The sequence below is a fragment of the Crotalus tigris genome, unplaced genomic scaffold (genome assembly GCF_016545835.1).
Source record: "Crotalus tigris isolate CLP2741 ecotype Arizona unplaced genomic scaffold, ASM1654583v1 scf7180000018299.754606, whole genome shotgun sequence".
Classification (NCBI taxonomy): domain Eukaryota; kingdom Metazoa; phylum Chordata; class Lepidosauria; order Squamata; family Viperidae; genus Crotalus; species Crotalus tigris.
The window spans coordinates 586,675-602,951 of record NW_024096930.1 but is presented as its reverse complement, the minus strand read 5'-3'; the positions used below and the strand labels follow the sequence as shown (position 1 = coordinate 602,951).

The 16,277-nt window shown below is 38.4% G+C and overlaps 1 protein-coding gene across 2 annotated transcripts in view; it reads left to right on the top strand.

The window, feature by feature from the left end:
* The window catches only part of EIF2B3 (eukaryotic translation initiation factor 2B subunit gamma), an 86,210-nt gene that overhangs the window by 13,437 nt on the left and 56,496 nt on the right, over positions 1-16,277 (top strand). For both annotated transcript variants that reach the window (XM_039349621.1, XM_039349620.1), the window contains exons 4-5: positions 4,545-4,704; positions 6,153-6,264. In XM_039349621.1, coding sequence (XP_039205555.1) covers positions 4,545-4,704; positions 6,153-6,264 — 272 coding nt within the window. The remainder of the gene's footprint in view (positions 1-4,544; positions 4,705-6,152; positions 6,265-16,277) is intronic.

Below are 16,277 nucleotides of genomic sequence, written 5' to 3'. Positions count from 1 at the left end.
TACATCTTACCCATTGCTGGATATGACCTAGTCCAGTAGTGGCGAACCTTTTAGAGACCGAGTGCCCAAACTGCAACCCAAATCCCACTTATGCATCGCTGAATGCCGGGTGGGTGTGGCCATCAAGTGGGTGTGGCCACCAAGCTGTCGGCTCGCTCGCTGTCCACTCCAACTCGTGCTCGCTCTCAAGCTGTCTGCAGCAAATGCTGCTTCCGCAGAAAGTTGCTCCTTTTATAGCCTCTCGCCTATTCCCAGACTGCGCATGCGCAGAGAGGAAGAGGAAGCAGCTCGGCCCAGCAATGGCTCGCTTGCCACCAGAGACGGCTCCGCGTGCCACCTGTGGCACGCGTGTCATAGATTTGCCACTATGGACCTAGTCTCTCTATTTAACGCTGTAATAGTATTAAATTATTACCTAGTAGTTAGTGAAACTGACACATTATTCTTTGAAGGTTTTGTGGTGGGAGGTGAGGAGGAAGAGGAGGAGGAGGAGGAAAACAATGACTCTATCATTCCAGGCTGATGTTATTCTTTTCAAAACCAGCAATATTTACATTCTTCTATTAAAGGAATATAGCAGGATTTTGCCTGAAGTTAAAGAAAGAGGAATTAAAATGTCTTCTGTTTAAGGAATATTGTGAATAGTATAGAATTTTTGTAATAGTTTAAGAAGAAATAAATTGTTTTTGTTTTATTTATAATGACTACGCAATATGAAAAATTAATGTAAAGTCACCTGTCTAAAAAGGATTTCAAAGGTGTTCAATAATGGAATGATTTTTGGCAACATTGATCATCTTTGTTAATAACATGCTATGTGATGTGTCTCTGTGAAAACGACACATTTGATCTGGGGGAAAAATTATCTTTAGATAATACAAATTGTTCCCAGAAATACTTTTAGTACAGTAGCCGTGGTAATTCATTTCAACCATTTAAAAAAGAAAAATGGTTTTGAAGTAGAATTAGAAAAAAAATAGTTTACAAATCAGCTTTTTATCTAGATTGCTTTCCTGTGTTTTATCTTTCATAGTCATTTAAAGTTTCATAAAAATATAGTGCTATGTAGAAAGAAACATTCTCTATATGAAATATAGAATCGCAGAGCAGGGAGGAATCCAGTGCATCATTTAGCTGATGTCCTATCTGTCCTATCCCATTCCTTCAGGCTCAATGCAGTACTTGCAAACAAGATAAAATAATGAAAATTGAAAAGTTGTGTGGGATAATGAAATTGTTTTCCTTATCCTCTTATTGCATTCATATGTATCAGGCTAAGCCTAAGTAGAACAATTCAGCCAGAGTTCAGTTCTTTATTTGCATATACATAATACGAACTAAACTCTTACTACTCCCAGCCTAATGGATATAACCTGAGAGATTCTAGGGAGCAGCTATTCTAACTCTCTTCCTCTATCTTCTGTCTAGTTCTGGGCTGTGCTCCCTTCTCTGGTTTCTGGAATGTGATCCCTCCTTCCTGCTGCTTCACTGTAATCTCACCAACTCCCCCTCCGTAGGCATTAGTGTATACCAGTGTTTCCCAAACTTGACAATTTTAAGGCATGAGGACTTCAACTCCCAGAATTCCACAGCCAGCAACGCTGGCTGTGGAATTCTGGGAGTTGAAGTCCACATGCCTTAAAATTGTCAAGTTTGGGAAACACTGGTGTATACTGTAAAATTCTAAAATGAAAATGCCAGGCTGTCACTTGAATGCCTTGAACTTATTGGTTAGTATGCTTCTGTATGTGGGAGTGACCTAAGAAGATAAGGGGAAAAGATGCTCCCTAGAGAACAGTCAGATGAGGCAGGGCGTAGCCACAGCTGCATAATGGGCAGAGAAAGAGACTCAGAAAAGATCCTCCCTAACTTCTCAGGCTGTCAAAGAGACAGCAGGAGATTTGTACCATCAAACTTGCAAGGTTCTGATAATGTAGCCTCATAATAAAGTAGAACTAGCTGATCTGGTCCTGTTCCCTATCTGCTCTACCCAGGAAGGCTGACAGCTTCATTTCTGCCTTCCCTTCAGAGTATACATCTTATTATGTGGGATAGAGGAAGAGGTGAGAAACGCTGCCGCAACATCTATCTCACATTTATTTGTTTGTTTGTTTATTACAGGTTTCAGTAATTATTATTATGTATTAAATTAGAAATTTATTAAACTTATATATTTATATCTAAGCGGTCTAACCTTGGGGGCTTTAGAATTCTTCAGGAACATGTGTCCTTGGCCACCTCAGTCAAGACTTAACTGGGGTTGAAGCTTAATAAATCAGATTGAAGAAGGTAGCTTTATGGCATGAAATCTTTGGTTACAGTTTCTTGTTTCTGTCATTCTCACAGCAGCCTGTACCGAGAAGTAATCCAAAGCATGATTTTTAATAGGCGGAATGAAATTACGTCTACAGGGAACAGTGTTGAATATTTACAACCCTTTATTGTATCTATTGCCTACAGATGTAACTTACAAGTGTTGTAAATGTACAAAGGGTAAGATGCATATTAATATAAAAGTGATGCAGGGACAGAAACCCGAATGCCTGGTTTGCGGAGAATATTTTATGTCATGCTCATTGTGAATAATGAGAGCTTCCCCCCCGTTCTCTTTTTTTAATACATATTTTTTAAAAAACATATTTCCTAGAAAAGAAAACCTAAAGGTTGATATTAACAGAATATCCCATACCTTGCAGATAGTTTCCTGGTACAACAGTGCAAAAACTGTCATAGTTTCCATGTTGGAAATATGTGTGTATAAATTTCAGTTTGCTGGAGCAGGAAACCCAGTTTGGACTGTTTGCATATTTATAATGTTTGCCTGGGCAGGCTGACCTCTTCAGAAGGTGGCCACATCCTACTTTGTAGACATTCTTAAAACATCATCGATGTTTATTTGTAAAATTTTTGAAAAAAATTCAATAAAAAAAAAAACCATCATCGCATCAGCCTCCTCCCTCCTCTACGAGATGTTTCCTGTTCCTACTGTTCACCTTCCCCCCCTCCTCTTTTTCTGGATAGATGGGCATCATTCCAAAGATAGCACGGCTCCATTTTTATTTTCTAAGAAACTTTATGAGACCCAGTAGCATTCTTGGAAATAAAAGCAGGAATGGAAGTTGAACTTTGCTTTATAGTATTCCAGATATTTGCCTGTAACATTTTCTTTAATCTTTTAGAATTATCAAATCTTTAATTTGGAATAGCATTGATAATGTTTTTTGAACTAATCTTATCTCGAAGTAGATGTATTCTTAAATTTTGTGTCGGTGAAATTTAAATAAAGTACAGTACATTGGCATAATGGATTTGGGGTATTTATAAATAAATAGTTCCTGTTGGGAATTCCTGAGGTAGACCTTAGAAGTCATAAAATGAAATTAACTACAAGAGGATGAAAAATGTAAACTGCTTTAATTCAGTATGACTGACCTGCTGCACTTTGGATAATTTGCCATCTAGTCAGTGTTGACTCTTAGCAATCGCATAGATTTTTTTCCATTACAATCTGTCCCTAACTGGTCTTTCAGGTCCTCTAATGGTGGAACCATGATTACTGGATAACTGAGGCCATCCAGTTTGCTGCTGGTCATCATCTTCTGGAATAGAATAATTTGAGCCTGGAAATTTATGCCTTGAGTGAGAACTCTGGGTTGACATCTTCAGTGATCCATTTTTTTTTATGTTTTCTGCCTGTCCACTATATTCTCTGGAATCTTTTCCTGCACTAAAGTTCAAGAACATCTATACTCTTGATACCAACTTTCGCTTCCATAGATTGTCACAGGGAATACTATTTCTTGCACTATTTTAATCTTGGTAGATATAGACACATTACTATGTCCGAATACCTTTTCCAAGTGCTGCTCTTAATGCCATGGTATATGCTGTTGGGTAGGAAAATGTCAGGATTGCCACTGTAAATAATAAACTTGTGCACATATTTAGCATTCTGCAATCCAGAATTACACGGCACAGGGACGATTAAAATAAAATACTACTGGCAAATATAATGGTAATAACAGGAATGATAAAGTAATATACTGTAGAAGTCTTATGCAATATAATAACATATCTGGCAGAGACATTGCGGGAGTACTACACTGAAGGTAGCAATTGGACTAATAGCTGACCACCTCCCCCTGCTGCACATCTTGCTCCCTCCTTGCCCACCTTTTAATTCATATTGCTGTACTTTCATTATTTATTTTCATTGTTCTGTAGTTTTACTAGTTTTACATTTACGTTTTTATAATTTTCTACTGTTGTAAGCTACCCAGAATAACCCCACAGCAAGAGGGGCGGCAAATAAATTTAATAAGAAATAAATAAATGTCTGGCAGATGAAATGCCTTTAAAAGACAGGAAATAATAAATAAATAGATAATAACTATAAAATAATAAAAAGCTAATGTAGGACTAATGTAGAATGTTAACAGCTTTAGCAGCCTTTGCTGAGAAGCCCTCCTGTGTACTATTCTTCATATTTCAAAATAATGCATCTACGTGTTTGTAAGGAAACATTTTTCTTTTATGTTTGACAGACAGATGTGCTGGTGCTGAGCTGTGATCTAATTACAGATGTTGCTCTTCATGAAGTAGTAGATTTATTCCGAACTCATGATGCCACACTCTCCATGTTAATGAAGAAGGTCTGTGAACCCACCGAACTCGGACCTGGACAAAAAGGAAAGAAAAAATTAGGTAATTTAGTGAGCTTTATTCTGGAATTTGAACCACAGGTAGTTTCACAAGGATTGGTAGTTTTTGCAGAGTATAACAGTTTTCACAAGCTATCTGCAAGCTGAAATGATATCTCAGTTTCTTTTCCAATTCCTGATAGCCATATAATTATTATAATTAGTATTATGATGTTGCCATGCAATATAAGTCTGCAATTTTTCTGTTATATTCTAGCAGCAGTTCTATTCCTAATCACAAAAGATTGAGTACTTAGCAATAATATTGAATCAGGTTGATTTATACCATCAGGTAAAATGTGTGATCAGAACCCCAAAATAAACTATACGTGACTTAAAAGATTATACCTGTAATAAAAATTTGTTAGTTTGAAAACAATCTACCAGATTCCTTCTGATTTTGGCTGCCATAGACTAACACAGCTCTCTTCCTACAATACTTAATATGGTGACTTTCTTTTTAAACCTTATAATACTCAAAATATTTGTTGTTTGTGGCATTCCATCACTATTCTGTTTAGGCAGAATAAAATAAGCTTCTTAAATGAAATTGGTGCTGCACTGCTGTTTATGTTCTCCTGTTTGTGTGCATTAACTTTGGCAAGGTCTCTTTTAGAAATGATTCCTCGATTTTGGAATCTCTTTTAGAAACTTTACCCTTTATTTCTACATAAGTCCAAGATTCTAGCTATTAATTAATATCATTATACGAAACAATATGTCTCTCAATAGTTGCTAGCTATGCCCAAAATAATAAGATTTAGTGAGAAGATTCCCTCATTATCCCTGATTCAGTAATTCAAATTGTAGAAGCAGGGAAGTGGCAATACAAGTATCTTTCAAATTACAGCCACACATAGCTGAAGGACCTCTCATGGAGCTTTTTTATATTTCTTTGGTTCCTCCCTGGTTAGAACACCTTTGCTTGAATTTTCAGGAAATTTTTTTCAGGTTTGATGAGCAGCCTTTTTGTTGACATTTAAACAGTTAGTCCTCAACTTACAGCCATTCATTTCGTGACCATTCAAAGTTACAATGGCATTGAAAAAAGTGACTTATGACCAGTCCTCTCCCTTATGACTAATGTAGCATCCCACAATCCTAGGATCAAAATTGACATGCTTCGCAACTGGTATGTACTCCCAATGGTTGTAGCACCTCAAGGCCATGTGATTAACCATTTGCAACCAGCCCACCCAGCTTCTGACAAGCAAAGTCAATGCGGGAAGCTGCATTCACTTAAGAATCGCATTATTCACTTCACTGCAGTGATTCACTTATGGCAAAAAAAGGTCATAGAATGGGGTCCAACTCACTTAACAACTGCTTTGTTCTAATCTCAGTTGTGGTCATAAGTTGAGGACTACCTGCATATGCTTTGTTTCAGCTGTCTAGCCATATTCTTACTAGACAAGGATTATTAAAGAGTTATGTTATGATTTTCTATTTCAGTGGAACAGCGTGACTTCATTGGAGTAGATGCCTCAGGGAAGAGGTTGCTTTTCATGGCCAATGAAGCAGATCTGGATGAAGAAATTGTCATTAAGAGATCTATCCTTCAAAAGTAAGCTTTGGACTTTGCCTATTTCCAAATTAACGTTTCAGTTTTATGAAATATACTGAAAACAAGTAATTATGGTGATGAAGGCTAGCTGCTGTATATATTCAAAATTTTCCATTTCGCTCAGAAACTAAATTTTTGTGATGTGTACTTATGGTTATTATATATGTTTTTCAAAGCTACTCTCAAGGATATTTACAAGGTGTTTAAATATTCATTATAAAGCATAATAATATGCACCATAAAATTGTAATATGAAATTGAGCAATTTAATTATTTATTTCCTATAGCTAGTTCACAGCTTATTGTTGATCCAGGAGGAAATGGGGTGAATGTTACAGCCTCTAACTTTCTCTTACAGAGGATAAGCTACTATATTGATTGTTCCTTTTACTACAATTTCTTTATCTTTGCTTCCCATTTGTTTCAGCATTTTGCAAGTAGAACTAACATGGAAAGCTAATAGATTCATTTTATTTTCATTTTTTTCAAACATTTATTGATGAAGTGAAATTGGGAAGGAAGAAATAAGATAATGCAAACTGGGATATCTCAATATGTGAATATACAAATAATATTCGTTTCTGAATTTTTCATATAAATACATGTGGTATTAATTATTTTATATGTTACGTTTATCTATTATTCTTCTTTTCTAACTTGATACAAAACACAGTATGAAAATCTGAACCCCTGAAGCATTCATTAAAAAGGCATTGCATCAATGCTTCTTTCCAAGGTGGTGCTAATAGACTGTATATTAACAATACAATTAAAATTGAATATTAGTCTTGCAGTGAGATTCTCTGCAACATAGATGGTGAAGTTCCAAATTCATTTTGCTTGACAACATTAATTGGAATAATAATTTCTAGGCATTTTCTTTTCTAATCTTTTTAACACAATAAAGTAGAATTACAAAAGCTTTATCATTAATCTCTCTTACAGTCATTAACTAGCATAAAGCAAAATCACTAAGAAAATGAAATTATAGATTTATAGGGTAGACAAGTAGAATTAAAATAAAAGGGGTACATGTATGTATGTATATATTTTATTCAATTTAGGTGCCACTTAATCTTAAATTGACCCTTGGTGGCTAAAATATAAACTTGAATCACTGTGATATCATTAACTTGCCACTTGATTATAAGAATTAAAATTAAAAGTATAACAAGCAACATAGCCTGCTAGTTGATTTAGTTTAGGCTTCAAAAATAACTACTCCTAGATAACAGTGTAGGGCAGACATGTCAAACTTAAGGCCCATGGACCAGATCTGGCCTGTGATGTGTTTAGACCAGGCCCATGAGGGGCCAGCCCTTGCCACCTCAGCCATGGCCCACCCCAGCCCGGCTGTGCACTCCCCTGGGTATTCACACAGGCATAAGCACGCGGGCCTGGTGGGGCCCAGCAGCAGCTGCAGCTCATTGGCCCCTCAGTCATTCATTTGCCTGCAGTGACGGCCATCTGGATGTGAGCCGGGGGGCATCCAATAAGCTGCGCTCAGCCCCACCCCACCTATACCACACTCATGCACTTTGGGCCCTGCAGCCAGGCCACTGCCACCTGACTCTCCTTGCCTCATCTTGCCCCCATGGCATTGGCAGCAGCAGCAGCAGCCCCAACCAGCAGGAGTCCCATCACCCCTCTGCTCTCATCCAGTCTGGGAAGGTGGCAGCCCACTGGGTGAAGCAGTCACCTTGGAGTGGTGCCCATCAGCGTCAATCCCCGGCTATCCTCCCACACCCACCATTAGCAACCTGGCCAAGGAGAGCAAGCACAGCAGCAGCAGCCTCAAGGAGGAGGTAAGTGTGGCCGGGCACCCCCTTGGAGAAGCGGGACTGGGCTGGATGCACCTACCCAACCATGCCCACCCAGCCACACCTATCTAGTTGCGATGACCCAGCCACACCCACCCAACCATGTCTATCTAGTCAGGCTGACCCAATCATGCCCATCAGCCATGCCTACCCAGCCACACGCATGTGGTCCTTGCTGAGATTAGGATAATTTTAAAGTGTACGGATTTGGGTAATATCAAATTATTTTCTTCCTTTCACAATATTTATAGCCTGTCCATTCCTAGTAGACTCTTACATTGAATTAGATCTTATAATACACAGGGAAGAAAATTATCTATATTCAAATAGTAATAATAATTTTGTTTATAATTTTAAAATTTTAATTACTTGGCTATCAGTCCTTACTAGATAATCTTAATTCAATTTAAAATATTGTTTATCACTGGAATCTGAAAAATACTTAGCTTCTGAAATTAAATTCAGTTGCCTTCATATAACACTTTTCTACTGCTATGAACTACATGAATGTCCGAACATCAGGAGTTGAGCTTGAGTTGGAAATTCTTAACTTTTTTATCCTTGGTTCTGAAAAAAATGCATTTAAACTCATACTTAAAATGCCTAGGAAAATACATTCAGCTCTTTCACTGATCAATAAGGCTATTAGTATCATGGTAACCAAAGACCATTCTAATACATACATCTACCAAAGTCAAATGAAAGTTCAGTTTTAAAAACAGCTTTTCCCCTAATTGGATACCCTTTAGATATGTGGATTTTAGCTCCCATAATTCTCAGCAGTAGCCATGGGAATTCTGGGAATGGGAAATATATGTGGAACATGCAAAATATATGTGGAATATGACAAGTTGTGGAAGGTTGCTGGGGAAGACTGCTATAAGAAAAGTGGATTTTGTATTTACATTGGATTTGTTCATTTCCATTGTCACTTGCCAGGTTTCAAATGTTAGCTGCAATAACCCAAACATTAAGTCATAATTTATGCAAAATGAAGAAATGTTGAATTACCTTTATGTTAAACCAGGATAGGGAATCTGTATCTTTTCAAATTTTACTGAATTATAATTCATAGCATCACTCACTATAGGCAGTGTTTCTAGGGAGGCATAGAATTTCCACCTTTGCGTTATCCTAAGGATAGATATTAGATAGAAGTTTGGATCTGGGGATTTGGTATGTACTTTGAAGTCTCATTTCACTAAGCTCTATCTTTCTAAGCATTTGGCAAGCCACAACACTGAGAAATAATGAGAATTCCATTGGCCTTTCTCTACCTCTCACCTTCAAAGATGGTGGTGGAGCTGATATACTTGTTTTCATGGAATGATTACTACAAGCAAAGAATTGTTTGCCTCATCTGAGATATTTATGACTGTATACTAAAAAGTACTCTAAAAGACACCTGTTAGAGCAGGTCTAAATTTGGATCATTTCCCCTTAAAATGCTGTGGGTTGTTTGGGGATGAACTATCCCTAATATACCATCCACCTTCGTGGGTGTCCCATCTCTGTAAATGCAGGTGCAGTGCTACTCTAAAGAGGATGCACTAATAAATCACAGCCACAATCGGCCTACTCATTACCTCATTCAAAAAAGGAATACCTCCTGTATGAATATATGGGGTAATGGCAAGAATGGCTTTGAAGTGACAATGCAGTCTCTATTCAAAAGACCTAACCCATTTATGTATGAAAAGGATATTGTGGTTTTACTTAGTCCTCTTTAAAATTCTTTTGTGGGAGGAAAAGCATATTTAAGTGTGGAGATGAATCATTAAAAGAATTGTTCAGGCACAGGAATCTGTTAGGCACCTGTGAAATACTAAGATAATACAAAGTTAGTTATGTCATTTTTGTTATTTACAGTGGAGGTTTCTTTAAACAACAAGGGGTGGATCCTATAATAATACAATAATCTTTGTTACTGTGGTGTTCTCATGAAATTGCTTCTATGAACTTCTGTTATACTTTTTACAGTATAATTCCATAACATTGCATACTTTCTACAAAGTTAGGGCATATTTCAGGTTAATTAGGGATTGTATATCAATGTTGAGGTTTTTATAGTTACCCCCAAGGCATTGTAAATCATCATGATTAGAAAAGGGCTACCTAGTAAGAACGGCATGTTAAGTAGCTAAGAGAATATTCTTTTTGTAAGAGTCAATTGATTTTCCCCCTACTTTTGTAAGTAAAGTTTAGCTGTTATCCCAAAATAGTATGAAGAGGGAACTCCTCTAAATAAAATTGATTGCTGCCTATACAACGAGCGTGCAGATGTCTGCATGCACATGCCTTGCATGCTCTTGGCTTCAGATAGCCATGATAATATACTGAAGAAACTGCCATGAAAAAGCCATGCTTGGAAAGAACTATAAACTTTCTTTTTACAATCAATTAATCTTTGAATTGTACACTCATTTGCATTTCACTGAACAACAAAAAAGTGTAACACTATTTGCGTTAGGTGTTTGTGCTAGAGTGGATAGGAAATTTAAAGTGAGCCAAGCCACATTTGGTGTCTACCTACCTTGTCTCTAGCTTATGCTCCTAAGCCAGGCAGAAAATTTGGTACTTGGGAGGAAAACTTGCTGGAAGGAGAGGAAAACCGAGGAAGAAAAGTGTTTCTGGGGATGTTCACACCCCCTGGGGGTGCGAGACTATATTCCAGGGGGTGTGAAAACTTGGGTTTTCAAAATTAATAGTGTATATGCATAATTCGTTGATGTTATTTTGAACTTTTGTAAGGTGTGCGAGAATATATCAGAAGTGTTCTAGGGTTGCGGGGTACAGAAAAGGTTGGGAGCTGCTGCTATAGACTATGCCTTAGAGATTTCCAATTTGAAATCCAAAGGCGATATATGCTCCTGAAAGCCTTGGATTGATCCCTTAGAGCAGAGTTCTCCAACTTTCCCGGCTTTGCAGACCAGTGTGTGAGGGGAGAGGGGATGATTTCTCGCTTGCAGATAGCAAGCGTGCTTGCAGCTCCTCCAAATGAGGATGCACATGTGTGCACTCACCGGCCGTTTTCGCACCCGGTTGCAATTCCCTCATGGCTCTTTTTCTCTCTCTCCCTCTCTTTTTCTCTCTCTCCCTCCTCTCTCTTTCTCTCCCTCTCTCTTTTTTCTTTCTCTCTCTCTCTCTTTCCCCCTGTCTCTTTCTCTCTCCCTCTCTCTCTTTCCTCTCCCCCCTCTCTTTCTCTCTCTCTCTCTTCCTTTCTCTCTCCCTCTCTCCGATCTTCTGCTCACCTGGCAAGCTGGCTTCAAGCTATTCTCCAACAGGCTGGCTCTCTCCTGCCCTTCCTGCTTCCTGCAGAGACGCAGTCAAGGCAGGAGCCCCACCTAATAAGCTTGTCAGCTCGTCGGAAAATAAGGTGAGGGAACTTTCTTTTTTTTTACACACACACACACACACACAGAGAGAGAGAGAGAGAGAGAGAGAGAAGGGAAACACAAGTGCCACTCTCTCTCTCTCTCTCTCTCTCTCTCTCTCTCTTTGCAAATGGCAGAGGAGGCTGGGAGCCATAGGTGAAGGCTCAAAGAGCCACATGTGGCTCTGGAGCTACAGGTTGCCAACCTGTGGCATAGTAAGTTGGGCTGGAAGATAATGATTGACTAAAGAAAGTTGCCCAAGGAACATCTTGGCTGAGAAATGATTTGAATCAAAATCCTTTGAATCTATCACTTACTCTACCGCTAGTATACAGATAATCCTGTTCTAGATCATTGTTTCTCAACCTTGGCAACTTGAAGCAAAGCTGGCTGGGGAATTCTGGGAGTTGAAGTCGGCACATCTTCAAATGGCCAAGTTGAGAAACACTGTTCTAGATGCTTCACTTGCGCGCGCGCGCGCGCGCGCGTGTGTGTGTGTGTGTGCAAAGGCAATCCTCCAAACTGGTCACTGAATTTAATTCTGGCTTAACTGCTTATTGGATGAACGGAGAAGGATGCTATATTTACTTTGTTTTACAACATCCTGTTAATGATAGATTTTGTTTTTTTTACTCTTATAGTGCTCTTAGTAAAACTATGGTTTCTGATTTCAAAGGTAAAGAGCTCTGACTCATTTTAAGGCAATTGGAGAGACTGACCTTTTGGTGCATCCATACTTACAATTTGAGCTTCTCTCATTTTTAGTATTTCTGTTATCTTTCAAAGGAAAACACTGAAAAAAGGTCAAATTTCCTGAGTGAGAATTTCTATTTCTTAAAAATATGTGGCTTTTTAATTATAATCTACCACGCTCCTTTTTGAGGGGGAGGAGTACATTAGGATTTCAGTAGAGAAGCAAATAGTGAATCTAATTGTTCTTTTCAGATTACTTTGTCAAAGCTCAGTATGTGTCTGTGCGTATAAATTATATAAATTAACCCTCCATTTTGTACCACCTAGCTATATTTAAATTCGTCTTTCCCAACCTGCATGACAATAGACCATGAGAGTGTAATCCAACACATTAGTACCAGACCATAAAAGAGATAATGTCCTGGTCTTTTGAATGTTTACAGGATCTTTCTCAGTGGACAATTCCTAACTTGTTTAGCTTCATAGAATCACTTTACTGTGCTGTTCAGATGGCATAGAAGACTGAGTCTAAGGTCAGTAGATTTATCCATGCCTATTTGAACACAGTCCGAGTCTCCTTGGCCACATGTTAGACATATGTTACTCATCAATAGCTGTGGAACTCCATGACGCAAAGCAGACTGGAATGCAGCAGTTAGTTAACACCCCAGTCCGGGTTGTAAATATATTAGCAAATGTAAAGAAGCAGAGGAGAGAGAAAATATTACATAAAGCACTGCAAGAATAGCATAAGGCATTTGTCTTGTCTTTCCTAAAATATTAAATAGTCTCTGTCATTGGGATACTTGAGATCTGCGATAACAACGCCTAAGCAGTTTCTGAGGCTTTTTATTTTAAACTGTCTAGTCAGTCTTAAATATGGGGCAGTATAAGAGGATTTTCTAGCTGGTTACAGGGAAATACCTATGGGAATTGTTTAATTGTCGTACTCCAAGAAATGCTAGCTTGAAAGAACTCTTATATCAACCCTATATTTTAGTTCAAAGTAATAATGCTTTCTAAAAAGACATACAAGTGAACGTGTTTTCAGAATTATGGTTACATTTGGTACTGATTGAACTAATTGGAGTTACATAATGACAATTTGCTACACTTACTGCATTGGCTGCTGAGTTAACAATGCATAACCAGCACAATCACAGCGGTGCAATTTGGCTGAGTTGACAAAACCAAATAGCAGCAGGAATCACGCTGCAAAGTAATGGGCCAATTGGGAAGTCACCTAACTGAACTGTGATTTTTTGAGTTTGTATGTAAAGAGAATTGCTATAGCAGTTACTGATTGATTGTATAGGTAGTTCTTGACTTAAGACTAGTCATTAAGATTAGTCATAACTGTTTGAAGTTATGACAGCTTGCTTTATGGTCCATACACAGTTCCAGCCACAGACACACACCCCTGGTTACGTGATCACATTCTGGTTGCTTGACTACCTGTTCCTGTTTACGACCAATGCAAAATGTTCCATAATATGGGATTGCCAGTTGTAATTTTCTCTGCTTGTTTCTTCAGGAAATCAGTGGGGATCTCCTGCACTGAGCTTGAAAAATGAAGCAAGGATCATGAAGGTCCGAGTTTTGTTTCTCCAGCACCGTGCAGGAGTTCCGTTCCATGCATGGAGGGGAGAGGAACTACTGCACTAGGCTGGAGAAGCAAAGCAAGGATCATGAAGATTTGAGGTCTATTTCTCCAGCCCAGCACAGGAGTTTCTGTCTGCTCATGGAGGGGAGGGGAATTCCAGCACTATGCTGGTTAAATGGAGAATCCTGAAGATCTAAGCTGTGTTTCTGCACCCTGCTGCAGGAGTCCCCTTCAATGCATGGAGGGGAGCTACTTGCGTTCCTTCAGCAGGCAATTATTTTGCTCGATCCACTTAAACGACCCGCACGGTCATTTAACAACCACCACTGGGAGAACCAGGATTGTGGTCATTGAGCAAAGTGATCATGTGAGCATCTCACTTAACAACTGTTTTACTCAACAACTGGTTGAGTGGTCCCAACTGTGATTGTAAGTCAAGGACTATCTGTATGGGAGACCAGAAATATCATTTCCTTTGCTCTTTATTTTTAAGAAACCAGAGGTCAAAATTGCCTGACTTAATTTTTTTTTTAAAAAAAAAAAATGTTTTCATTTTGTGGGAACAATGAAGTAGAAATCAGCCATGTTACAAATGTCTCAGGCCCCGTATAGGCCCCATAGGGGTTCTTAGAATTTAAAAATGCTGAACGATGGCAACACAAAGTTTTATTGGGAATATGCTCATTGCCCATAACATGATAAGCTGGAGTAGCTGAGAACAAAAATGGCAGGAGCTTCCTGCCCAGTTTGCCTTCTCCTGAATGTATTTTGTGATTGCTACCAGCTGGCAGCTATTTTATGAATGAATCTAATCCAGTGTTTCTCAACCTTGACAATTTTAAGGCATGTGGACTTCAATTCCCAGAATTCCACAGCCAGCAAAGCTGGCTGTGGAATTCTGGGAGTTGAAGTCCACATGCCTTAAAATTGTCAAGGTTGAGAAACACTGATCTAATCCAACCTAGACCCAATTCTCCTTTCTCATGGCAGTCATTTTGTGAGAGCGCTCGTTTGATTTTAAATATAACTACAAACCCCTCAAAGTTGGAGATTTTTATTTAGAGCACACAGCAGCCTCTACCTTTTAAAGTGACAAAGTCAGCATGAGTTTCCCTACTCTCATCTTGCTGCTTTCTGAAATTTATCTTCTCCTGCCTTATTGTTCAAAAGAAAGAAAAGCCCCATACCGGAAATAAAGATCAGAAAGCCATAGTTCAAGGGCAGAGAAGGGAAAAAGGAAGAATGATGGTGATCCTGATTGATGCCACACATTTGATAGCAAAAAAGTGGGCAAAGGAACAATTGCATGGTGGTGTATAACATAACACCAGTTTAACTTAACAAGTTTAAAATTAGATGTTTGAGAATGAGAAAAGGAAGAAACTGTCAACATACAATGCAGGTAGCAACCTGCCAATTAAAGCATATTTTAAGTTTGGTCTAAGACAGGGGTTCTCAACCTTGGCAACTTTAAGACTTGTGGACTTCAACTCCCAGAATTCCTCAGCCAGCAAAGCTGGCTGAGGAATTCTGGGAGTTGAAGTCCACAAGTCTTAAAGCTGCCAAGGTTGAGAACCCCTGGTCTAAGAAGAAGTAAAATAGGAAAAGCTGCCAGAGAGCAGATCTTCAGTGCACCTATTTTGTTAATCAACTTCAAAAAGTTAAGAAGAAAAGAGGTTGGGGAGAGGGAGGGAAGGAAGGAATTTTGGCTGCACTCCTGGCTGCGGTTTATTCTTATTGGAGCATTGCCATGACACTGCAGCTCCTGGTTGTGTTGTTTGCTTGCCCTTTGAGTAAACCTGTGTGTAAAAAAAAAAAACAACTATGAATGTGTTGGTAGGTAACACAATTGTTATATAGGATGTTTTATAAAAAAAATAAGGTGTAATAAATTCCATATTCCTGGAATTTATAATCTTAGAGAGGAAAGAAAGGAGGAAAAGTCAGGGATAGGTAGTTCTATTACTTCAGTCAGTTGTATTTCAGGTTATTTACTATCACTATTATGACTATAATGTGTGTTGTATTCATTACTAATGCACATTGGAAGAGATCTGTCTTAATGTTAAAAAAGAAATACATTTATTAAACACTTTAAGTCCTTCTGAATGACTGGGGGAGAGGTGGTTCTAGCGGCAAACTGTTGCATAGATTAGATCCTGACATGAAAAAAAGTAGAATTAACTTTTCGTAGCAGTATCTGCAAAATATGTCTAAGATCTAAGAATGCAAGATAAATTGTATTGGCATAAACAGTCTGGGCCCAAGGGATATGATGAATTGATTCTGGGCAAATAACTTAAGCACAACTATTTGAAGTGTTAACTGATTATTCAACATAGAGTTTCTAGTGCATGAATATATCTGAGCTTGCAGGAAAGGCAAAATACAACTGGGTAGCATCAGAGTACTAGTGGCTATTAGCTTAGAACCCATACCCTTCCTTGTGGCTTCGTATAGCTGCTTAGTAATATGATAGAAAAGTTAGAAACCAGGCAGGATTTCCTATGTAATGTCATATAA